The sequence below is a fragment of the Suricata suricatta genome, chromosome 7 (genome assembly GCF_006229205.1).
Source record: "Suricata suricatta isolate VVHF042 chromosome 7, meerkat_22Aug2017_6uvM2_HiC, whole genome shotgun sequence".
Lineage (NCBI taxonomy): Eukaryota > Metazoa > Chordata > Mammalia > Carnivora > Herpestidae > Suricata > Suricata suricatta.
Window position 1 is genome coordinate 16,786,639 of NC_043706.1, and position 22,503 is coordinate 16,809,141.

A 22,503-nucleotide genomic window follows, 5' to 3' on the forward strand; every position below is an offset into this window, starting at 1 on the left:
TGGAATGATTTTACATTTATGGGATAATTGCAAAGAAAGTTCATGGAGTCCCCAGGTGACAGTAGGTCTGAGTCAGATAGCAATGACTTCAAGTCCCAGTGTTGCAATTTGTTATCATGCCCTTAGACACATTATTTATCCACCCATATACGTAGATGTAACTTCTTGAATTGTAAAATGGAACAAAAATACTTGCTTTAGAGTTCTGTAGGAAAGAAAAACAATAGAATATGTGTGAAGTGATTTGTACATGCTTGGGCCATTGATGTGTATAATAAGCATTAACACTTATAATTTATATGGATGATATATTTGTTTCAAAAAAGTAATGAAAATCATGCATTACAATAATTGTAGATGGTCAGTGTTTAGCAATGATCATTTCAGCTCTTCAAAGTATAAGTTCCATTTCCTTCTTCCCTTAGGCAGCTGACAGAACACTTAGTTCTAACCTCCATCCAGCCTTATTCCATACCAGGCCAAATGGATCCACCATCTTCTTGTCTCACATTGTCAACAAGCTCTTCCCACCTAAAGAAATGGAGGAAAGATGGAATGGGTTCACTCATTGTTTTAGTTCAGACTGCTATAACAAAAATACTAGTGGCTCAACCAACAGACCTCTACTTCTCACAGTTCTGGAGCTGGAAGGTCAAAATTAAAGTACCAACAGATACAGTGACTGCTGAGCGCTCACTTCCTGGTTTGCAGAAGGCTGTATTCTTATTGTATCTTCACATGACAGAGAGCAGAGAGAGGAAGCAAACTCTCTCCAGCCTCTTTTTAGAAGAGCTCCAATTCCATCATGAGGTGTCCACCCTTACAATCTAATTGCTTTCCAAAGGCCCCCATCTCCAAATACCATTGTCTGGAGGGTTGGGTTTCAATATGTGAATTTTGACAGTTAGTTCATAGCACGCATCCAAGATAGGAGGCTGGAACGTTTGGTTGTGATCTGTTCAATGAGGCTCACTGAGGGAGCTCACAGTGCACCCTTTTGGAAGCTTTGGGCATGGATACAGGACACCATTTTCTTTGGGGCTGGTGAATGACCGACCAGTTTCCCAGGGTCTCCCTGCTGAGCTGGGTAAAGGAGCACAAGGGCAGAGAAACCAGGGGGCCAAACATCATTTTCCTTTTTCTTACCTATCTGTGAACTCTGAGGTGCTGAGGGCCATTTCTCTACCTCACAAACATAGAGAACTCCCAGGATTCTCCACAAACCTCTCTGTGGTCCATTAGGGTCATGTACATTAACTTTCATCATTGACTAACAGTCACTCTTACCATCTGATTTCCTTAAAAGAAAATAACTTCTAACCAGACAATATTTGGACTATGCTTTCAAAATTAGTTTTTTAAAGCTTCAAAATTTGGTAAACAGTCAGGCATATTTGAATTGCTTCCATATTTCTCTCTGCTACCAGAAGACATTCTGATTGTCACTTAGCACCCCCTTGATTAAAATAAAGACAACAGCTCAGTGCTGAGTGTTGGCTTTTCCTACTACCCTTCCTTACCCATATGCAGCTGTCTGCGTACTGTCTGTCTGTCTCTCTCTGTTTCTCAAGAGAGAGGTTGTGATAATTTACAAACACTGGACATTAGGTCAATTTCAGTTGCTCTTTTCAATTCCTAACAAACTTTTCAGGGGCATTGGGAAATTATGGGTCATTACATCTGAATGGAAAGCCCCAGGTCAAGGGCAGCAACTTGTCTTCAGTTTAAAAGCTAATGTTGCCCTTAAGACATCTCTGAAATACATTTGAAATATGTTCCCATCAATGTGTTTTGGAAAGAATTCAGGCTGCTTGCAACAGAGAGCCTGTTGATAATCATTCACTAAAGATACATAGCAGAAGCTGCTATTGCAAACATATTTCCTGATGGTTAGGTACTTGTGGCCCAAATGGGCATTCTGATCAGGTGGTGGCTGTGAGGACAGACATTTTCCAAGTAATTTCTATGATAGGACCTCATGCTTATTGAATATATACTGTCTTACAGGCTCTGTCCTTAGCACGTCACATGTATTGTTTCATTCAACCTGTATGGAAACCCTAGGACTTGTGCACTATTATTATCCCCACTTTATAGCTGCAGAAACTGAGACACAGAGAGTTTCCTTAACTTGCTCACAGACACACAGGTGGGAAGAAGTGAGACTGGGATTTGGGGTAGGGCACACTGACTTTGGAGCTCACGCTCCGGGCCGTTGTGTGAAAATATTTTGTCTTGCTTGGCTTTGGAGGCCACACTTCTTCAGAAGCCAACATTTCACTGCAGGCTGGCAGCCTCGCCACACTAACAGAAAGCAATCTGAGAGCCTTTGAAATCACCCAGCAGCTTGCAGACATTTCCTCTGTCACCCTCTTTCTCATAATGTCCCCACAATGATGTCACTGATGGCAGACAGTAGCAGACCAATAGCAGTGCCAAGACTGAAGGCTAGACTTTGCTACTTGGCCCTTGATCCCAGGGCTTCTAGACCCAGTATGTTCTCTCTGAGCTCCTGGGCCAGTCTTCAGAGTTACAGCCAGATTGATGGAACCAGAGATACTCACACTAATGCCACCGAAGAGCCAAAAAAACTATATAAAAAGTCTTTCTACGTTACTACTATGGTGGGGAGGATGTCATTAGGCCTTCAGTGAAGTAATCATTATTTCTAAAAACAGGTTGAAAAAATCAGCCTCTTGCAGGTAAGTTCCTTGGCAAGGAGGCTTCATGGTTTGAGGAGAGCCTTGAAGACAAGTGACTATGCTTCATTTATTTTCTATTAGGAGTTCTCCAAATCCTTTTAACAAGATTTTCTCTGACTCTTGGAAGGTGGACAGAGAAGGGGAACAGGTAGAACATCACAAACAAAAGTTTAGACTTCTTAAAGACAAGTATACAAAGGGTTGGTACCAAAGTACAGAGTCAGAAGGAGACATTTCCTCCAATCAGTTGAAAACCAGCTGTTCTTCTGTCCCCAGAAGCTGACAATCTATAGAACATTCTTATCCTGAGCAGGTCACATCTCAAAGAAATCTACCTTTGTTGAAGGTGACAGAGAGAGGCTGATTTTATTCTGTATTGGTGTGTGCCTTATTTTGGACACCAGTAATTCCTGGATTCGCTTTAAGTAGCACCAAATGTCATGAATATTCTGGTGGAGAATGGTGGAAATTGCCTAGTGGTCATATAGACACCTCCACCAACCAGATAATGTGAAACAATTACAGCTAAATGATTAGCATATAATCATTTAGACTTGCTTGGCAGGGAGAAAATGCCAAGGAGGCCTACAGATTTGACCTTAAATTTCAGCCATTTGGTAAATTATTCTGTGAGGTCTCATGTAAGTTTCACATAGTTTGAGGATGGCATTTCTATTCAGAGGGCAGCCGAGTAAATGACTAGCCTAAACAACTCTTTTTGACCAAATGAGTCAACTCTGCAATAAACAATCTGGCAGGTTTTTTTTCTAAGTTAAGGGGATTTTTAAAAACACAGCCACATTTTCCTCACTTTTATGAAACACTGCCCCATGTTTCCAGGCAAAAAAGCAAAAACTTTCAAAAGGTCATGTAATGTCATTTCAGCAATGTAGAAATAAGAAAACCAACCAACAAGCAAAAAGGATGTATCTGATAACAATCTTTGGCAGCATGTCTTAAAGCAGAAAATATAAATATGCATACATGTATATGTAATGCTAAGAGGATTTCACCTTGAAACTTCATAGCTCTAATTCCATAATAAAGACCACTTGTTTGTCTCAGGCTAGATTAGCCTTTGAGCTGGGTTATACAAGAAATCAAATCCTGTTTCATGATAGGAGGCATTGTCAATATCCTCCCTGAGTACAGGTTTGAGCAGATGTAGTAAGAGGTAAATAAAGCCTTTTCTTCGTCCCAGGCCAGAGAAGTTGGTACACACAAATGCAGACTGGGATCCTGAAATTCTCCCATAAGGCTTTGGGGGAGAATATATCCTCCCCTTCCCACAGGATCATGGTCTGTCTCACTGGGGACATTGAATTCTTCTGGCTTCTGCCAAGCAGTGCTCCTCAACTGGCAGTGTTATTCTCTCCGGGGGGCTTTTGGACATGTCTGGAGATATTTTGGGTTGTCCTACTAGGACCGAGCTCCTGTGGCACCAGATAAAGTAGTGTGACAATGTCTCAAGAAATTATCATTGGAACCATAGTCTACAAAAGTCAAGCTAGGCCCTGAGTGCCAAACCTAAATGGGATGACTGATTGCTAAAATAAAAGACTTAAATAAGACTCAGAGACTTTTAAGATAATAATCAAAATGTCTACAATTATATGAAAATCACTGGAAACACCAAGAACCAGGAAAAATATGACTCGGATGAAAAAAGGCAGTCAGCTGACAATAATAGAGAAATTGATATTGGATTTATCTGACAAAGATTGTAAAGAGTTATCATAAAAATAGTTTAAAGAACAATTACCAATTCTTCTGAAACAAATGAAAAATAAAAACTATTGACAAAGAAGTAGAAGTTATTGAAAAGAACCAAGTTGAAATTATAGAACTGAAAGATACAGTAACAGAAATAAATATGACTTTTTAATGTTTATTTTTGAGAGAGAGCATAAGCAGGGGAGGGGTACAGAGAGAGAGGCAGACACAGAATCTGAAGCCGGCTCCAGGCTCCAAGCTGTCAGCACAGAGCCCGATGCAGGGCTCGAACTCATGAGCTGGGAGATCACGACCTGAACCAAAGTCTGACACTTAACCAACTGAGCCACCCAGGTGCCCCTCTACAGTAATGGAAATAAAAAACCAAACACCTCGCTGAATGGGCTCAATAATAGGGCAGAAATAATACAGGATAAAATCAATGAAACATGACCAATGAATAGAATTTACTCAATATGAAAAACAGAAAATGGACTGGAAAAATACAAACAGAACCTCAGGGAACTGTGGGATAACAAAAATTCCAAAATGTATATTACTGGAGTCCCAGAAGGAGAGTAGAAAACGAATTGCAATTAAAGTGTATTTAAAAAGGATAATGGCTGAAAATTTCTCAAATTTGGTAAAAGATATAAATCTACAGATTTAAGAAATTGAACAATTCTCCAAATATGATAAGCCCAAAGAAACCCATGCCATGATACATCATGATTAAACATCTAAAAACTAAAGACTGGTCATCAAAGCAACAGAGCAAACAGAGAGAAGTAATGATAAGGAAACATAAATTTAAATAAAAATATATTTTTCATCTCAAACCATGAAGGCCAGAGGAAGTTCCACATTTTTTTCTTTTTTTTTATAGATTTATTTTTTTCAGTTTTAAAAATGTCTTTAAAATGTTTATTTTTCAGAAAGAGAGAGAGAGTGAGCACACAAGTGGGGGAGGGGCAGAGAGAGAGATAGGGAGACAGACTCTGGAGCAGGATCCAGGCTCTGAGCTGTCAGCCCAGAGCCTGACATGGGTCTCAAGCCCACAAACCATGAGATCATGATCTGAGCCAAAGCCGGATGCTTAACCGACTGAGCCACCCAGGTATCCCACACATTTTTCAGGAAAGAAAAAAAAATCATCAGTGGTAAATTCTACATCTTACAAATGTCTTCAGGAATGAAAGGGGAATAAAGACATTCTCAGATCAAGGAAAACTCAGATGATGAAAGACAAAAGAGTTTTGTTGCTAGCGGTCTTGCCTTTCCAAAATGGCTAAAGCAAATATAGTTGACCCTTGAAAACACCAGTTTGAACTGCCCAGGTTCACTTATATGTAGACTTTTTTTAAGAGTTGACAACAAAAGCCGCAGAATGTTTACAACTGTGCAGCTGAGTCTCCACAGGACCAGATCAAAGGTGACCAGGGGCAGAGGCCCTGTCTGCTGGCCCCTGAGTACACAGAGAGGCTGACCAAGGCTGACAGTAGCCCCTGGGGGCCCCAGGGCCAGAGCTGTAGTTTTCCCTGTGTGCCAATAGGGTCTTTGAGTGGAGTGCTTGAGGCTGGCAGGAGGGAAGCTAGGCTGGCCAGAGGAATAGCCCAGAAGGCAGAGAACACAGTATGATCTGAGCCCCTGATGCCTCTGCCCCTTATCCTCCATGCACTAGCTTGTGGAAGCTGCTCAGGGGAAGCTTGGAGCTTCAGGTCCCACCTGGGCTGGGCATGAACTCTTCCCCAGGCGGTGCCCTGGCTCTGTGGCCTCCTGGAGCCTTGGGCACTCACAAATGGCCACAGCTACCGGCTGGTGGTATACTGGCAGGCAGATGTGGAAACTGTATTATAGACCTTTGCACTGCTATGGCCACCTGTGGGTCCAACTAACAGCTGATACTGCTGAGCGAGGCCAACAGGAGAGGAACCCACTACCCTGGGGCTAGGCCCACCGCTGCTGCAGTCTTTCGCTGGCCCAGCCTATCTATACACAGAAGGATGGTACATACAGTAGACTAACTCTTCTCATGAGCTTTGTAAGTCATATTTAATGAGCAGAACAAAAATTACAACATCATCTACTGTTTAAGACTGATATTTAAAAGTGGGAAAAGTAAGGAACTGAAATGGAAGCAAGGAGTCCACGTGTTATTTGAAATGGTACAATGTTAATGACAATAGATCTAATAAGTCACATGTGTATACTGTCAAACCAAGAACAACCATAAAGAAACTATAGAAATACGTTCAAAACCACTATAATTCAATCAAGATAGAATACTAAAAATGTATCCAATTAATACACCAGAAGGCAAGAAAGGAGGAACAGAGGTGCAAGAAAGAGAGGAAACAAAGAATAACAAATAATTAAATGGTGGACAACTACCTTCAATGTAAATGGTCCAAATATACCAATTAAAAAGCAGAGATTGGCACAGTGAGCTTAAAAAACAAAAACAAAAACACCTACAACCCATCTATGATTTTTAACAAGAAATTCACTTTAGGGGTGTCTGACTGGCTCCATTGAAGGGTGTGTGGCTCTTAATCTCAGGGTCATGAAGTGGAGTCCTGTGATGAGTGTAGAGATTATTTAAATAAAAATTTTTAATTCATTTTAATTTCAATAAAACTGGTAGCTCATCAGTAAAAGGATCCAAAAATACATATACTATGTAAACATTAACTTAAAAAAGAAGGAATAGCAATATTAATATCAGATAAAGTAGACCTTATATCAGCAAAAGACATATTAGAAACAAAGACAGACATCACATATTGATAATTCCTAATGACCATGAAGACATAGGATTCCTAAGGATGTATGTCTGAAACAAGAGTATCAGATGCATAACAGCAAAATCCAATGGAGCTGAGAAGAGAAATACCCAAATCCATAACACCCCCTTTCAGCAAATCATATAATTATTAGATAGAAAACCAGCAAATCACAGTGCAGGTTATGTATATGACTGTACCTGACTCATACATAATTCTATACATAATTCTATATGCTCTAACCAGAGCTTACCTATAGATCCTCTTATGGTGAATTTCCCAGGAGAGCAGAAATTCACACAAAAATTTCAAAATATTGAAATTAGAATGTGCCCAAAAGATTGAAACTAGAATGTGCCAGTTGGTCAGCATTGAATATGTTTAAGTATGCCGATTAATTTAGGAGGTAAAAATCTGTTGGAAGTATCTGAGTTCTCTTATGAAAAAACTTAAGTCTGATTAACATGATGTTTGCAAAACACATGAAATCTGATTTGGAGTCTGAAAAAGATCTTTCTTTCTTTCTTTCTCTTTCTCTCTTTCCTTTCTTCCTTCCTTCCTTTCTTTCTGATTTTGCTTATTTATTTGTTTTTTTTTAAGAGGTGGGGAGGGGCAGAGAGAGAGGGAGAGAGACTCTTAAGCAGGTTCCACACTCAGCATGGAGCCCAACATGGGGCTCAATCTCCTGACTGTGACATCATGACCTGAGCCACCTGAGAAAGGCATTTCTAAGTAGATAGTTTTTCCTTAATAACTTCATCAGACCTCAGATAATCAAGTGACGCACAAACTAATTCAAGCAAGAAAAATTCACCTGAAAATTCTAGAACTTGAGAACAGAACAAAGCAATTCAAAAGACATTGAGCACTCACCGGCTTGACTGAGAGACTTGTGTCCCAGTCACTGCTCCCCTATTCGTAGCTCTGTGATTTGGGGTAAGTCCCTACACCTCTTGGAGCTTTAGTTTTCTCATCTGAAAGATGAAGAGGATGAATTAACTGACCTCAAATGGTTCTTTCCTGCTCTGAACGTTTAAAACAATGTCAATTTCATGCTTGTAAACAGGAAGAGTCCTTTGGCCTCTGGATTGAAAATGCATCTTCAAAACTGCCAACAGAGAAATTTACTCCTCTGAGTGAGACTGAGAAGATCAGAACAAAACACTGCATTCCACTATGAAAACAAACCTGAGGGCCAAAGAGGAAGGTGGGTCCGAAGGAGGTTTCCCAGGGCAAGAGGCAGAGTGGTGGGCCGGGAAAGTTCTACTAGACTAAATAAAAACGATAAGACTCCTCTGCCTTTCAGAGTTGACTTTGTTGGGTAGCTGGAAACTCACACATGTTCTCGCCCGAGACTTCAAAAGGGGTCTTCAATGAATGTTCCAGTTTTTAAAAAGCAGAGTAGTTACAGAGACCTGCAAGAAAAACAAATGCTCTGAGATGTGGTATAAATAACCCAATGGGTGAAATGCTTTATTCCAACTCAGTTCTTAGCTGCATGTACAGCAAATGGACAAAGGCTCCTAGGGATGCAAATGCACTGAAAATAAGAGCCTACTTCCCTGGCACCTTGGCTCCAACTGGACATCACACATTTGTTATTTATTTATTTCCAGAATCACTTCCCTTTTACAGGGGAGAGTCCTTTAGAAGTCAAGTGATACCGAGTCAGAGGCAGCAGTGGTTTTAGGAAGAGACAAACAGTTTTAGGTGACAAGGGTGGTGATGATCAGGAAAACCATGGGTTCAAGACCCCCTAGGTAGGTCTTAAGAACACCACAATACCAGAATTGATCCTTGCAAACAAATCTTTATTAGCATCTGGGATTTATTTACAACCATGAATAGTTCTGAGGTCCCAGAGGTATACCAGACACCCCTGGAGAAGCTCACAATCTGATTGGCTTGATCTGGTAGGGTTCCAGCAAGAAAAGGTAGCCTGCTCAGATGGGGATTTAATGATAGGACTATTTATTGAAGAGTGGGCAAAGTTAAGGGAGGCTGCAAGGTGTGGAGGTATATCAGCTTTCAAAAGAATGAACCATCTCAACATGGCTCTGTGCAAGTTAAGAGGCAAGTGGAATGCAGACAAGTTCTACTGACCTTGAAGCTTAACATGACTGGGATTTGTTAGTATTTTGTTTGTTCAGCCCTTGCAGCTTGAGGGATCTCTCTCTTGTGACAAAATGAAACCATGCTTCTCAACCTTTTCACCATGACCTCAAGAATGTTGAGCTCTGCCATCCTAATTTCCTTCTCACCACTGTGCTACCTGTAACCAACATAGTAGAGTGTCTTACCATACCATGGGGCAAATGGTATGTCCATGTTGGCTCCATGGAATGAGTAGGTGTGTATCTGTGTGGGCTTGGGGCATCCTTTCAGTGTCTTCAGAGCCCAACCTTGGGTTCCTTTAGCTCAGTGTATGTCCTGGTTTTCTGAAGCAAGACAATCACCACTGTAGGTACCTCAAGTCCTATTTCGCCCTCGAGGTAACTAACATCCCAATGAGGCTGATGGCCAGCCAGCCAAGGTGACTAAGTAGATTCAAGCCCAGCTTGAGCCCCTGGTTTTACCTCATCATTTTAAGACTTGCCTAGCAATGAGTTAAAATCTCTACTAGGCAAAGCCGTTATCCATTCCGGTGGCCATAGTTACTTTGCTCAGTGAGATTGCTTTGACCTTTTTCTTCTCCTACATGGCATCTGGAGTTTTCCCATGATTCAGTCAGTGCATTTATCTTGAACTCAATCTTCTGTGTGTTTAGAATGACAGAAAATGTGCAGGGTAATTTAGGTTCCATTAGTAGGTTATGCATACCTCTTTTAGGGTAGTTACCACATCATGCTATAATTTTTTTTGTTTAGATATCTGTCTCTGCCACTTGAATGTGAGCTCCTCCGGGGCCTAGGCATTATCTTAATCATCTCAGTGTTCCAGCTCTTCCACAGAACCAAGCAGCTGAACACTTTGAATATAGTAAGTTTTTAATGAATGAACTGGGTTTATAGGAAGGTTCAGTAGACACGTATGCCTGGTATACATATATTCATATATTTGACAGATATTTCTTAAGTTTTTACTGCATGTTCAGCACTATGCTGAGCTCTAAGAATCCAAAAACACCATCTTTGAACCCAGGGAGATAACAGTTTATTAAAGAGATTCATTTCTAATTCCTATGGAGTAAATGTTTTGCTTCTCCAAAATTTTTATGTTGAAATATTAACTTTCAAAGTGATGGCATTAGGAGGTGAGACTCTAGGGAGGTGATTAGACCCTGAGAGTGGGGCCCTCATGAATGGGATTATTCCCTTTATACAGGAGTCCCCCCAGGGACCCCTCACCCCTTCACACATGTGAAGATGTAGCGAGGAGATGACTGTCTATGACCCTGGACGCTCTCATGAGACACTGTATCTGCTGGCACCTTGACCTTGCACTTCCCAGACTCCAGAACTGGGGGAAACACGTTTTTGTTGCTTATAAGCTACCAAGTCTATGATATTTTTGTTATACCATCCTGAATGGACTAAGACACTAATAATCATCATGCAATTTGCAGAGAGGCACAGGGTATTAAAGAAGGCTGGAGGGGGATATTTAATATGGCCTCCTTGAGGAGATGTTCAGGGAAGGGTTCCTAAGGAAGGAAAGTGTTGAGCTGCTTTTTTTAGAGGATGGTATCCAGTCAAAGACACTGGCACGTGACATAGCCAGGTGAGGTTGGAAGAACATCAAATGTGAAACCAAAATGAGGCTGGAGAGAACACCAAGTTGGGAATAAGACTAGAGTTGGGAAAACTAGATAGAAGGCAGTTACCGCAGTACTGGAAGAAGATTGGGGGGACTTGAACTAGGGCAGTTGTAGATGTAGTTGGGTGAAGTTGGCAGGATACGGGGAGTAAGGGAGACAGAGGAGACAAGGAAGACTCCCAGGTGGACCCTGGGGCCATCCCCCCCAGAACAGAGAATATATATAGAAGGTCAGTTTTGGGTGAGTTCATTTTAGATATCTTGAGTTTGAGGGGCATCTGACTCATTTAGGAAATATGCACCATGTAATCAAAGATCTATGTGAAGCTTTGCGAGGATAGGAAGAAGGCTAGGGAAAATTTGTGGTTATACAAAGTAATGGCAGACACCATGATCTGTGGTGAGCAGTATCACCAGAGTGAGTATGTAGGGATATGGACAGAGGATTGGGGCAGCTCCCTGGGAAACTCCAACACATAAGGGGCTGGCAAAGACAGAGGAGCTCACAAAAAAAGACTGGGTAGAACAGTCAGAGCATGATGGAGGTGTTGGGAGAACAGCCCTGCTCCTGTGTGGCTTCCTAGGGCCAGCTTCCCTGACCTCAGACCACTCCAGGCCTTGTGCTATTATCCTCCATGGTCATTATCATAATTATAAATTATAAATTAATACTCAATTGTATTATTCTTTATTATCCACACACCTCCACTAGAATAAAGACTCTGTGAAGTCGTGATTGGATCTCTTTCTCTGTCTCTGTCTCTGTCTCTCTCATTCCGCAGGGTATCCACAGAGCCTAGTAAGTACCTGGCTATTAGCAGTTGCTCAATAAGTACTTATGACATTAAAAGACTGGTGTTCCAAACTCCCAGAGGGTAGAGAGTTTCAAAGAATATTGCTTTTAGTGGTCAAGTTATCTGTTCGATTCAGAGTATAAAATATGCTTATTCTATATTTTTAGTATTTCCTATAAAAATGCATATTTCTGTCAGTTTTTTATTAAGTTAGGAAACAATTCTCTGCTACTTCTCCTGGATATGATGTGAGGCCTCAAGATATTTGGAAAATGGAGAAAGGCAGGCCAACAGCAGATTTAGTATGTATTAGTTTATAATATCATATAGCTAACCAGTAACACTGTCATTATTTCCCAAATCTCTATCTGCTTGCAGAGCCAGAGACAGATGGCCAAAGTGTTTCATGAAAATTTATCTGGTTATTCAACCACAGGTACAAATTATGATGTGAACATGTTCTCAAGGTAGAATTTCCTTTCAACATTTTTGTGGAAAATTTTATAAGAAAATATGCTGAAATAAAAAGTTATATATTTTCTATATACAAATCCTCATATATATCATTCATTAAAAAGCTAACAATTGGATTCCAATGCCAAACACTCAACAGCTTACAAACAAATTTAAGTAATTGTATCAATATTTATGAAAGGCTTTATCCATGGGCATTGAGGTTAATGCAGGGGGGAAAAGATCCTGGTGTTAAAAGTGCATCTTTGTCTTCCTCTCTTATCCCTCAAATCCTTACACACCTGCAGATCTTTTCTTGATATTTTTGCATAAGGGGATAAGCACCCTAAATCCATGATGACAGGAACCGTGAAAATACCCCAGGAGACGGAGCACAATAATTTACATGTGCACCAAATTTCAAAACTGACCTGATCCTTTTCTGAGAGAATTTTCCCACGAGAGAGAGAGAGGAATAAAAGGGCTTTGACAAAAGTGAAGAAACATTTGCAAAGGAAGTCTGAGGTTCTGCACAGCAAACATTGTTTCTTTGTGGTCAGGCACGCTGGCTACAGTGCAGACTGCAGCTCTGTCTCTTGCTACTTTTTGAGCATCCTTTTAACAGCCCGGCTTCAATTTGCTCATCTGAGAAGGGGGTTCCTAATAGTGAGGTTCATCATAGTACTTACTTCATGGTGGTGCTTAGAGTATTAAATGAGCTAACACGTGTGAAGCGCTCAGAACAAGGCCTGTCACATGATAAGTATGGGCAAAGCATTAGCTGCTTGTTATTTGCAATTTTTTAAATTTGTTTCACTTTTTGAGAGAGAGAAAGAGTGCGTGTGAGCAGTTAAGGGGCAGAGAGAAGTAGACAGAGGATCTGAAGCAGGCTCTGTGCTGACAACAGTGAGCTGGATGCAGGACTTGAATCCATGAACTGCAATATCACAATTTGAGCAGAAGTTGACCGCGCCACTCAGGGACGCCCCTGTTATTTGCAGTTTTAACCCAGGCCGTGGAGGTGTGTACAGGGTTTTAGGTCACCATTTGCCAGATCCCTTGGCAACACTTATGAACGCTCTATTGCTGGCTCAGGTTTGCTCTCCCCACCTCCAGCCACCATCTACCACCCTACCTGATATCTGGGATCTGTTGACTCCTAGGAGGTGGGTCTATGTTTGTTTGGCACTCTGTCTGCCACCTGTAGTTCTCTCTCCCAGTATTTTCGAGCCCCGATTAAATCAACCAACAGCACCAACTCCAGACTTACATAACAGCATTGGGAGGCCTTCCCTTGGGGATTTGCTCAGAACCCTCTGAGCCAGTTGCCCAGGGAAACAAGGTAGTGATGTCACAATGTACCACACTTCTAGCCCTCTCTCAGGGTCCTTCTGCCCCGCTGAAGCACATTCTGGTCCTAAGGCAATGCAGAGACCCTCACTCTCTCCCCGCCATGTCTACACTCAGGTATGCTGGATCATGGCTACATGCCTCTTCCTGGGCTTCTTTGGCCACGATCTCAGGGCACCGAAATACTCATGCAAATAAATTTTCTGGGGCAGCCCTGGGTAACCTTTGGTTCTCTAGGACATAGATATAAAACTAAAAAAAAAAAAAAAAAGAAAAAGAAAAAAATGTCTTGGGGCCGTTCCCTTGAAGAGCAAAGTTTGTTGCAGGTTTTATAGGGCCCCAGAGTCCTCAGGAGCAAGATTGCCACATCCTTTCCCTCTCCCTCTCCCTCTGGGCCATAAACACGCCCATAATCTCTCCCTTCTCTGCAACGACCTGATTCCCATCTGTCAAGAAGTATTATCCCAACTTTCTGGTTCTGTCCAAATGACAAGGAAAGAAAAGAGAATATGGTTTTAGTATTTAGTATTTAGCATTAGTTTATTGCTCTTTCCCGGTAAGGTCATTTAACAGGCCCCCCAGCCAAACAGTGCAAAGTGCAGCTCCGACCTCCCTCCCAGCCTAAGTATTTATGCAAATCTGAGGATTACTTGTTGTTATCTGAAGGAAAGCATTTCAAAGCCAGCAATAATCCTGTCTCCCAAGTTTACCAGGGAGGGAGCCTATGAGGGAAGCAAAATTCAGCCTTGTTGGAACTCCCAATCCCAGAGGGGTGTATTTTACAGCCCTCTGGCAAGCCGCAGGACTCCAACTGGGACCCACAGAAGGTGAAGGACGCCAGAGGAAAGCTGCCTGAGGCATTCAGGGCTCCGTGGTCAGAGCTCGCCATGAGGAGGACTTGTACGTGCATATACCACTTCCTTGTGTGGAGCTGGTATATTTTTCTCAATTACTACATCTCACAGCAAGGAGGGGACCATCGGAAATCCAAAATCTTTCTAAATGGCGGACAGTGGAAATACTTGACGTTCCTAAATCTGGTAAGTCCATGTGACCATACCAGGAAGCGATCTGTTTGTCTATAACATCAGTGTATTTACACATATCACCTTTGAATTTTATTAAGTACAAAATCCCATCCTTTGTCTTCTTTCTTCCTCATTTGGAAGTTTTGGCTTTCCTTGGCAATTTGCTCTGAAAAACCCAAGTTAGAAGGTATCTGTAGTTAAATTTTATACTAATTGTTAAATGCTCTTAAGAAAAGGAGCCTGTCTTGGAGCTCTTCTCAGATGAGCCCAAATGGAAAGACTAAATGAATGGCTTCACCAGGGGACTGACTACAAACACAGGCAGGATTTTGAACTTTGCTTGGAGAAATCTGGGAGGGAAGGCAGAGTGGCGTATGTTGTGTGGGAAGCATAATTTCCAATGGGGGAACGATGCCATTTCCCAGCACAGACTAACAGATTTATCTAAGAAAAGCAAACACGTTTTGCCATGTTCAGATCCCACTTCAATTTTTTTATAGGCTCAGGCTCCATCTTAAAGGATAATTCACCCAACCAAATGGCAAATATACATTTTCAACTATTTACAAACCCATCCAATGACTTGATTTCCTTCTTGTCTCTCTAGCCCAGCTGACCACATTCTGATGAATGAAACATGAATGAATGGGAGAAAAATCGATTTAAAAAAAAAATGTGTTGGGGAGATGTAAAAATAGTTTCAAACTTAAAAGCTAAAAATAGCACATCCTTTGGGGATGCTGATGAATGTTTGAGATTTGTAACTGAAAGGTAGGGTGTGGTGAAAACCTCTGATTTCAGAAACCTGGCAAAATATTCCAATTCTTTGGAATCATGATCCTAAGCAGAGGTTATGTGTGGTCAGAACACGTGACACTGTAAGGGGAGGAAATTCGGAAGGCTCAGAGCAAAGGGGCCTGGATGCTTTCCTTCTTCCTGTCTGGGCATTTGCTGGCTTTTGATTTTGGCCGGGAGGATTCAAGCCCTGGCGGCTCCAGTGTCCCTTGAAATGATCAAGATGAATGCTTGTTTCAATCATAGGATTTTATGAAACAAACAGACAAATAGACAACAACAAAGAAATGCTTTCGTGAAACTGGGATAACACAGTAAAAACCCCTGCTCTGTGCATCCGTTGGCGTGGAATTAAAAATGGTTAACTAAAGACAGGGTGGACGGTGGGACCTAACCCAACTCCCTGCAGAAAGGCCCCACCTCACACTCAGCACAGCTGAGAACAGACTTATCACCTGCCCCCACAAACCAGCTCCCTGACGTCTTCATTTTAACTCTGTTTTGTGCCCCAGAGCTCTCTTATTTCCAAGTATGGAAAAAGCCACTTACCTTGTCAAAGACTATTATTTCCTAGTATTAATCCCCTTTCCGCTTCCCGGACTACTCAGCCACCAAATCCCATCTTTTTCCTTTTGTTAGGCTCCTTCCTTCTTCCCCAATCTTAATATCCCCCTTATTACAGGCTCTTATTAATTTGTAGCTGGGCGACGAGATTATCTCTGCATCGCCCTCTCATTAGCAATCCATCCATCTACCGCTCAGATTCCAGGTTAATCTTCCCAAAGCACTGTTTTGGGTTTGGTTTGGTTATAAACATCATGAGCCTGCTTCAGAAATGTGGTCTGCTACCGAAGAAACCACAGTGGCTCCCTCCAATCATCGAACCAATCGCAAATTCCAGACGCAAGGGCTCACCTGCCCATCCAGCTTCCAGGTCCCCCTCTCCCCAGAAAAGCTGATCTCTTCCTCAGGGAAGCCTTGGTCGTCTCCAGCCTTGGTCCCTGTGCTTCTTGCCCTCACTGCTCTGCCTGTATTTATACCTCCTTGAATGAAAGGCCAACCCACCATCCACCGTTTTGTCATTGTCATAGACCCCTTGATGTCCCACGTTTTCCTTAAAATCTCTGCTGACGAACTCCAGTACACATTCATTTTGTCTTTCTGAGTTTTTACTTACTTATTTATTTATTTATTTTATACTAGTTTATTGTCAAATTGGTTACCATATAACACCCAGTGCTTCTCCCCACAAGTGCCCTTCTCCATGACCACCGCCCCTTCCCTCCTCCCCCTCCCCCTTCAGACCTCGGTTTGTTTTCAGTATTCAGTAGTCTCCCATGATCTGTGTCCCTCACTCTCCCCCGCTCTCTTTCCCCCTTCCTCTCCCCATGGTCCCCTGCCAGGTCTCTCCTGTTAGATCTATGAGTGCAAACATATGGTTTCTGTCCTTCTCTGCCTGACTTATTTCGCTTAGTGTGACACCCTTGAGGTCCATCTACCTTGCTACAAATGGCCAGATTTCATTCTTTCTCATTGCCATGTAGTACTCCATTGTGTATATATACCACATCTTCTTGATCCACTCATCAGGTGATGGACATTTAGGCTCTTTCCATGTTTTGGCTATTGTAGAAAGTGCCCCTATGAACATTGGGGTACATGTGCTCCTATGCATCAGCACTCCTGTATCCCTTGGCTAAATCCCCTGCAGTGCTATTGCTAGGTCATAGGGGAGTTCTATGGATAGTTTCTTTCCGAGTTTTTTTAAAACTCTTTTTAATGATTATTTTATTTATTTTGAGAGACAGATAGAGAGTGTGTATGTGTCTGTGTGTGTGTGTGTGTGTGTGTGTGTATGTGTGTGTGTGTGTGTGTTTCTGTGTGTACTCACGCTCAGAGACGGAGAGGGAGAATCCCAAGCAGGCTCCATGCCATCAGGACAGAGCCTGATACAGGGCTTGAACTCACAAACCATGAGATTATGACCTGAGCCTAAGTGAAGAATCAGAAGCTTAACTGAGCTACCCAGGCGCCCCTTTCCCTGAGTTTTTATGACATCTCTCAATCTCTGCTTACTTATGTATGCTATTATTTTCTTATTTCCACCTACATGTGAGTCTTAACATTCCAATCAGATCATAAATGGCTCTAAAACAGGAGCTTTGTCTCCTAACATTCTGATTCTACGTTGGACTTGCTACAATGGCAGGCGTGGAGTACCCAGGTGACAAAAACTGAGCAACTTGGTGTGTTGACTGCACTTGACCTTCAGCGTTTTCTGCCTTCCTGAGCAATATTGCCTCTTCTGACATCTTCTGGCCTTTGAAATGAACTCAGAGGGGCTCACTTACAGCTGTTTCCTTTCCGGATTCTGTTAGGTGTCACTGAAATGACTGAATGCAAAGTTTTTCAGTTGGAGAAGATGGGTTGACTGTGGTCGACTGTGTTTCAGAGGATTAATTTAAAGAATAGATTTCACACATGTTACTTACGGTGAGATACTGGGCCTTAACATTGCCCTGTGTTTGAGGTCTCTTGGGCTGATGAATGGCTGTGTTTCTTAATGATTAATTGGTGTTAACTAGGGATTCATTAATGATTAGCTAATGGTTGTGTTTATAAAGTCATAGAAGTCTCGTAACCTGCTCTAACACTCTTCAGTTTATTTTATGTAACCCTGTTGAAATCTGACCCGATCCTGCTTTCCAGGAAATTTACACCCCACCCCTCCCGTGAAACAGCCTCAATTTTTACTTGGGCTGAATATCAGTGATGCTTCCTTTCAAGAGCACAATGCACTTGAGTGAAGGTCAACATTTGGAGCGTTTCCTCTCAAAGCATCCCAGGGCACTCAAAGGGAAGATACACAGGCTTGGTGGCAGGGGGTTGGGATGGGTCTGGTGCTGCTGCGTGTTGGTCACAGCCACCTAGTCCTGCCTAGTGCTTAAGGAGAGTAAAGAAAGGAGAGGAGAGATGGGAGATTTTGCCTCATGAGGGAGTCCACCCACCCCAGGGAAGAGGCAGCCAATTCTCTGTTGGGAGGGAGAGGCTGTGTAGCCTGGTGATGATAAGCGTGAGCTCTAGGATCATGGGTCTCTGGATGGTACCTCAGCCTCACCACCTCCTGGCTCCATGCCACTGGTCTAGGTATCTCTTTATGTTTTGAGTTCCCAAAGCTGCCAAATAGAATAAAAGTAGTGCATCATCACAGACTGACCGTGAGGGATGTATGGCCCGGCGTGCCAGAAGCACTCAGAATGTTGTAGGCGCCGGATGATGAAAAGAGAAGGTAGGAGGGTAGGAATCATCTTCTAGTCCTCTTGTCTTTAAATAGAGGTCGTCCAGAGGGAGAGGCAATTTTGTGGGACTTCAGTCTCCTCCCAGCACCATGGTAGTGGGTCATGGCTCCAAGGCAAGGGTCGCCTACCTGCCTCACCGCTCAGGTATCTCCCTCTGTGGGTTGCATGCTCTGGCCACCAAAGGAGGTCACCATGGAGTCCCCACTTTCCCTTCAAGAGCTGTGTAGGTGCAGCCTTTAGGCTCTGGGGCCGTCCTGGGAGTAGACTTTGCAGCCTCAAGCAGGGAGCATGCTGAATGGGGAAGCCCTCGTGTCTGGGTGTGAAGACACGGCAGTGCCATGGACATTCTCGTGGTGCCCATGTTGGCTCCGGCTTCCAGTGCCTGAGACCCCCACAAATGTTTCCTCTCCTCTCTAGACACTCCATTGCCATCCAGAGACTGTCTCTTCAGGGAACGTAAGCTGGGAGGTGGGGGACGGAGGGGACTTTTAGCTGTGATTGAGCTTGTTGACTTTATACAGTTTGCTGTGTTTTCCTCTTTTTAAAAGTAAAGTTCCTTCTGAAGCCCTGGTAGAGGTAGTGCCACATAACTGGGATCTCCAGGGGAGATTCTGGGTGGGGGCCTCCCTGTTTCACCAACAGGCACGACCTTTCCCTCCATTTGTCATAAAGTTGCACAGGCCTCAACTTCATTCTTTTCAAGCTGTCACCATGACAACAGGAACCTTATCCCCTAGGTTCGCAGGGGTGGCAAAGCAGGGCAGGGGAAGAGAGAACCTGGAGGACCCTCCATTGGTCCAAATCCCAAAGCAGCTCCCGAACAATGAGAAGACAAGGACCCATTTATGTGCCAGCACCCACTTCGGTACTCAGGGCCAACCTTGAATTTCCATCCTCAGGTTAACCTATCAATCCATGGAACTCTGAAGCTCAACAGAGTCAGAAATACACTTAACTACCCATTCACAAAAATGTTTAAGGCCCCCATCGTTAGCTCTCAGGTAGCCATAGGGAGGAGAACCAATGGCAGGAACCTGTCAGCACCAGCATCCAAAATAAAATAGCTGTAACCTACTGAGCAACCGTGACATTTTCGTAGGCTCTTTACACACAGGAGAGAGGTCAGGTGGCTTGGTTGTGAGTGCTGGCTCTGTGGTTCACTTGTTGTGTGATCTTGCATGAGTTCCCTAACTTCTCTGGGCCTCAGTTTCCTCATAGGTAGTGGATACTGTGGTGTGGCCCCCAGGATCTCCCCATCTCCCTAGCATCCAGGTACTCATTCCCCAGTTCCTGGAAAGAGTGTTGGGCTGCTGATGTCTCACAGCTGGGGTCCTGTCCTAGAATTGTCCTTCAGCAGAAGGGAGCAGCCTAGACAAGGCTCAGGGCCCTCCCTGGAGTCGCTGCATCCGGTGACTGGTTGATTTGTGGTATGAAGGCTGGGCTCTGGGACAATACTGAAGAGCCAGCTCAGATCCAGAGCTCCTTTGGGGACCGGACGATTTCATGCCAATGCACTGCTTTTCCTCTTTTCCTGCTGCTCAGACCTGCTGTCCCCCTCTTCCCTCCCATGCACAGTTGTTCTGGGGGTACCCCTCCATGAACACTCTGCAGGCAGATCTAAGCGTCTGATCCTTTCCCAGGGAACCTGACCTACATAATGTAAGACAGAAAATGTACCGAGAAGATTCCTCCGCCTGCTTCTCCTCTCTTCTTCTTCCTAATAATGACACATTAACACAGGGCTTGCCCTGGCCTGTACTACATCTAATACCGCTTGTGACACCTAACAGGCCCTCTGTCAATGTCATGAACAGCTGACCAGAGCATGGGTCTAACTGGCAAGGCCACTCTCTAGGGCCCCCCCACCTCACCTGTCAGGTAGTCCCCCCACACCCATCCTGCTGTTTCTCTGAACCCAGTTATCAATATACAATACTGACTCAGCAGTCTTAGAATTCTTCTTCCAACCTGCCCGCCAGAGTTCTTGGTTTCTTCTCTTGTTTTCCTCCTCTTCTTGCCAGTTTATATTCTTCATTTCTCTTATTTTTTTAAAAATCTCATTCTCTTCTCTCAGTGTTTTACTGAAGCTAACCACACATGCATGATGCTTGGAACCGTCAATTACATATACTACCACGGATATGTTTTAGCTAAGCCTTCTTCTGCCTGCCCCCAAACACCACTACCCACATCACTGCAGTTACAGAAAACACTCACCACAGTTAGTCCCCATTGGCTGTTTTATTCTGGAATCGTCTCCCACTGTTAAGTCTTGCATCATTTGGAAGGCGAGACCTAAGAAAGTCCCAGCCTGTTCAAGTCAGGCACAGAGCTGGGCTGGGCGTTGGATGACTTGACTCATCCAATGAGAGTTGTAATATCCTGTTCAGAAAAACTTGTGGAATCTCCCTCTGTGGAATTATTTTTTTTCAATAGAAGAAATTCTCATTTCCTGAGATAGTTGAAGACAGTTCTGGCTTAAAGGCAAAGAAATGAACTTAATGACTTAGAAAGGCTAAGTTTCCATAATTTCAAGATTTTTGTGAATTTTGTGAAGACACATGAATATAAAAACGAAATTTCCTCTAGCTATGGTTTCTTAAGTTGCACTAGTTATAAAAAATGTAATTCAGCCTTCGCAGGTGGTAAATTTGTTAGCTAGCAACAGAAAAAAAAAAAAAGGAAGCCAGCTAACAAACTTAGACCAGCAACATTTCAGAAAAAAGGCACAAAGAACAAAGAGACTTAGAAAAGAGCTGGTCAAAAAGATAAATCACAGAGCAGTGGCTCTGAGGTAAATCAACCCTGATCAAAAAGATACCATTAGCTCTGCTTTCCTGGGCAGCCAAAATAGTTGAGAAATGTAAATGATAGTGGGGCGGGCGCCTGGGTGGCTCAGGGGGTTAAGCGTGTTAACTTGGGCTCAGGTCATGGTCTCAGGATCTGTGAGTTGGAGTCCTGCGTTGGGCTCTGTGCTGACAGCTTGGAGCCTGGAGCCTGCTTCCAATTCTTCTCCCTCTCTCTCTGCCCCTCCCCCACTCACTCTCTGTCTCTCTCAAAAATAAACATTAAAAAAAATTTTTTTAATGTGTAAATGACAGTAGTTTTGTTGTAAGATTCTTAAAAGAAGGCCAGTGGTCACTATCTTGTTTTAATGCGGCTGTGTTGCTAGGCTCTGGCCGCCATAACAAAGTTCCACAGACTAGTGGCTGAAGCAACAGAAATTTATTTTCTCACAGTTCTAGAGTCTAAAAGTCCGAGATCAAGGTTTCAGCAGTGTTGGTTTTCCCTGAGGCGCCTTCCTCAGCTTGCTGGCGCCCACCGTCTTCTCCCTGTGTCTTCACTCAGTCGTGCCTCACTCTGGCTGTTGTCTGTGTCTTAGTCTCCTCTTGGAAAGACACTAGTCATGTTGGATTAGGACTCACCCTTACTGACCTCATTTCAACTCGCTTACTTCTATGAAGACTGTATCTCCAAATACAGCCACTTCCTGAGGTGCTGAGGGTTATAACCTCAACGTGAATTTGAGGGGGACATCATTCAGTCCCTGATAGCTACCATGTTCTCCCTTGACTGTTCTTTCTGTGCCTGTTTGATAACCATTTCATTGATTGTCCTTAGGGACTGAGCAGACCCTTGTCGCATTGGGGGAGGAGACGGAGGCCTGTCCTTGAGGTCCTCCAAGAAGCCTCCCTATTGAATGAGCTTATTATGGTGCCTCCCTCTCTTTGCCCTCCAGCTCAGCTGCGTGGCTCCTCTCTGCCCTAGCTCTGGCTCATTCATTTGTCTTGGCAACATCCTAGCACCTCCCCCCCAAGCTCCTTTGTGAG

At 43.2% G+C, this 22,503-nt stretch overlaps 1 protein-coding gene and 1 long non-coding RNA gene across 7 annotated transcripts in view; one reads left to right on the forward strand and one right to left on the reverse strand.

Annotated features, from left to right (window-relative positions):
• Positions 1–288: 288 nt before the first annotated feature.
• On the reverse strand, positions 289–20,963 carry LOC115296261. 4 transcript variants are annotated; one of them, XR_003910816.1, is made up of 4 exons: positions 20,891–20,963; positions 8,536–8,613; positions 8,072–8,172; positions 289–531 (listed from the first exon to the last, which is right to left on the reverse strand). It is a non-coding gene; the product is annotated as an uncharacterized LOC115296261 (long non-coding RNA). The 4 variants fall into 4 exon arrangements; XR_003910815.1 differs by lacking the exon at positions 20,891–20,963 and adding an exon at positions 16,290–16,376; XR_003910814.1 differs by lacking the exon at positions 20,891–20,963 and adding an exon at positions 13,472–13,532.
• ADTRP (androgen dependent TFPI regulating protein) overlaps positions 13,591–22,503 on the forward strand; it is a 67,527-nt gene continuing 58,614 nt past the window's right edge. For all 3 annotated transcript variants that reach the window (XM_029944729.1, XM_029944730.1, XM_029944732.1), the window contains exons 1-2: positions 13,591–13,668; positions 14,337–14,591. In XM_029944729.1, the coding sequence (XP_029800589.1) occupies positions 13,627–13,668; positions 14,337–14,591 (297 nt within the window). In that variant the 5' untranslated portion in view covers positions 13,591–13,626. The remainder of the gene's footprint in view (positions 13,669–14,336; positions 14,592–22,503) is intronic.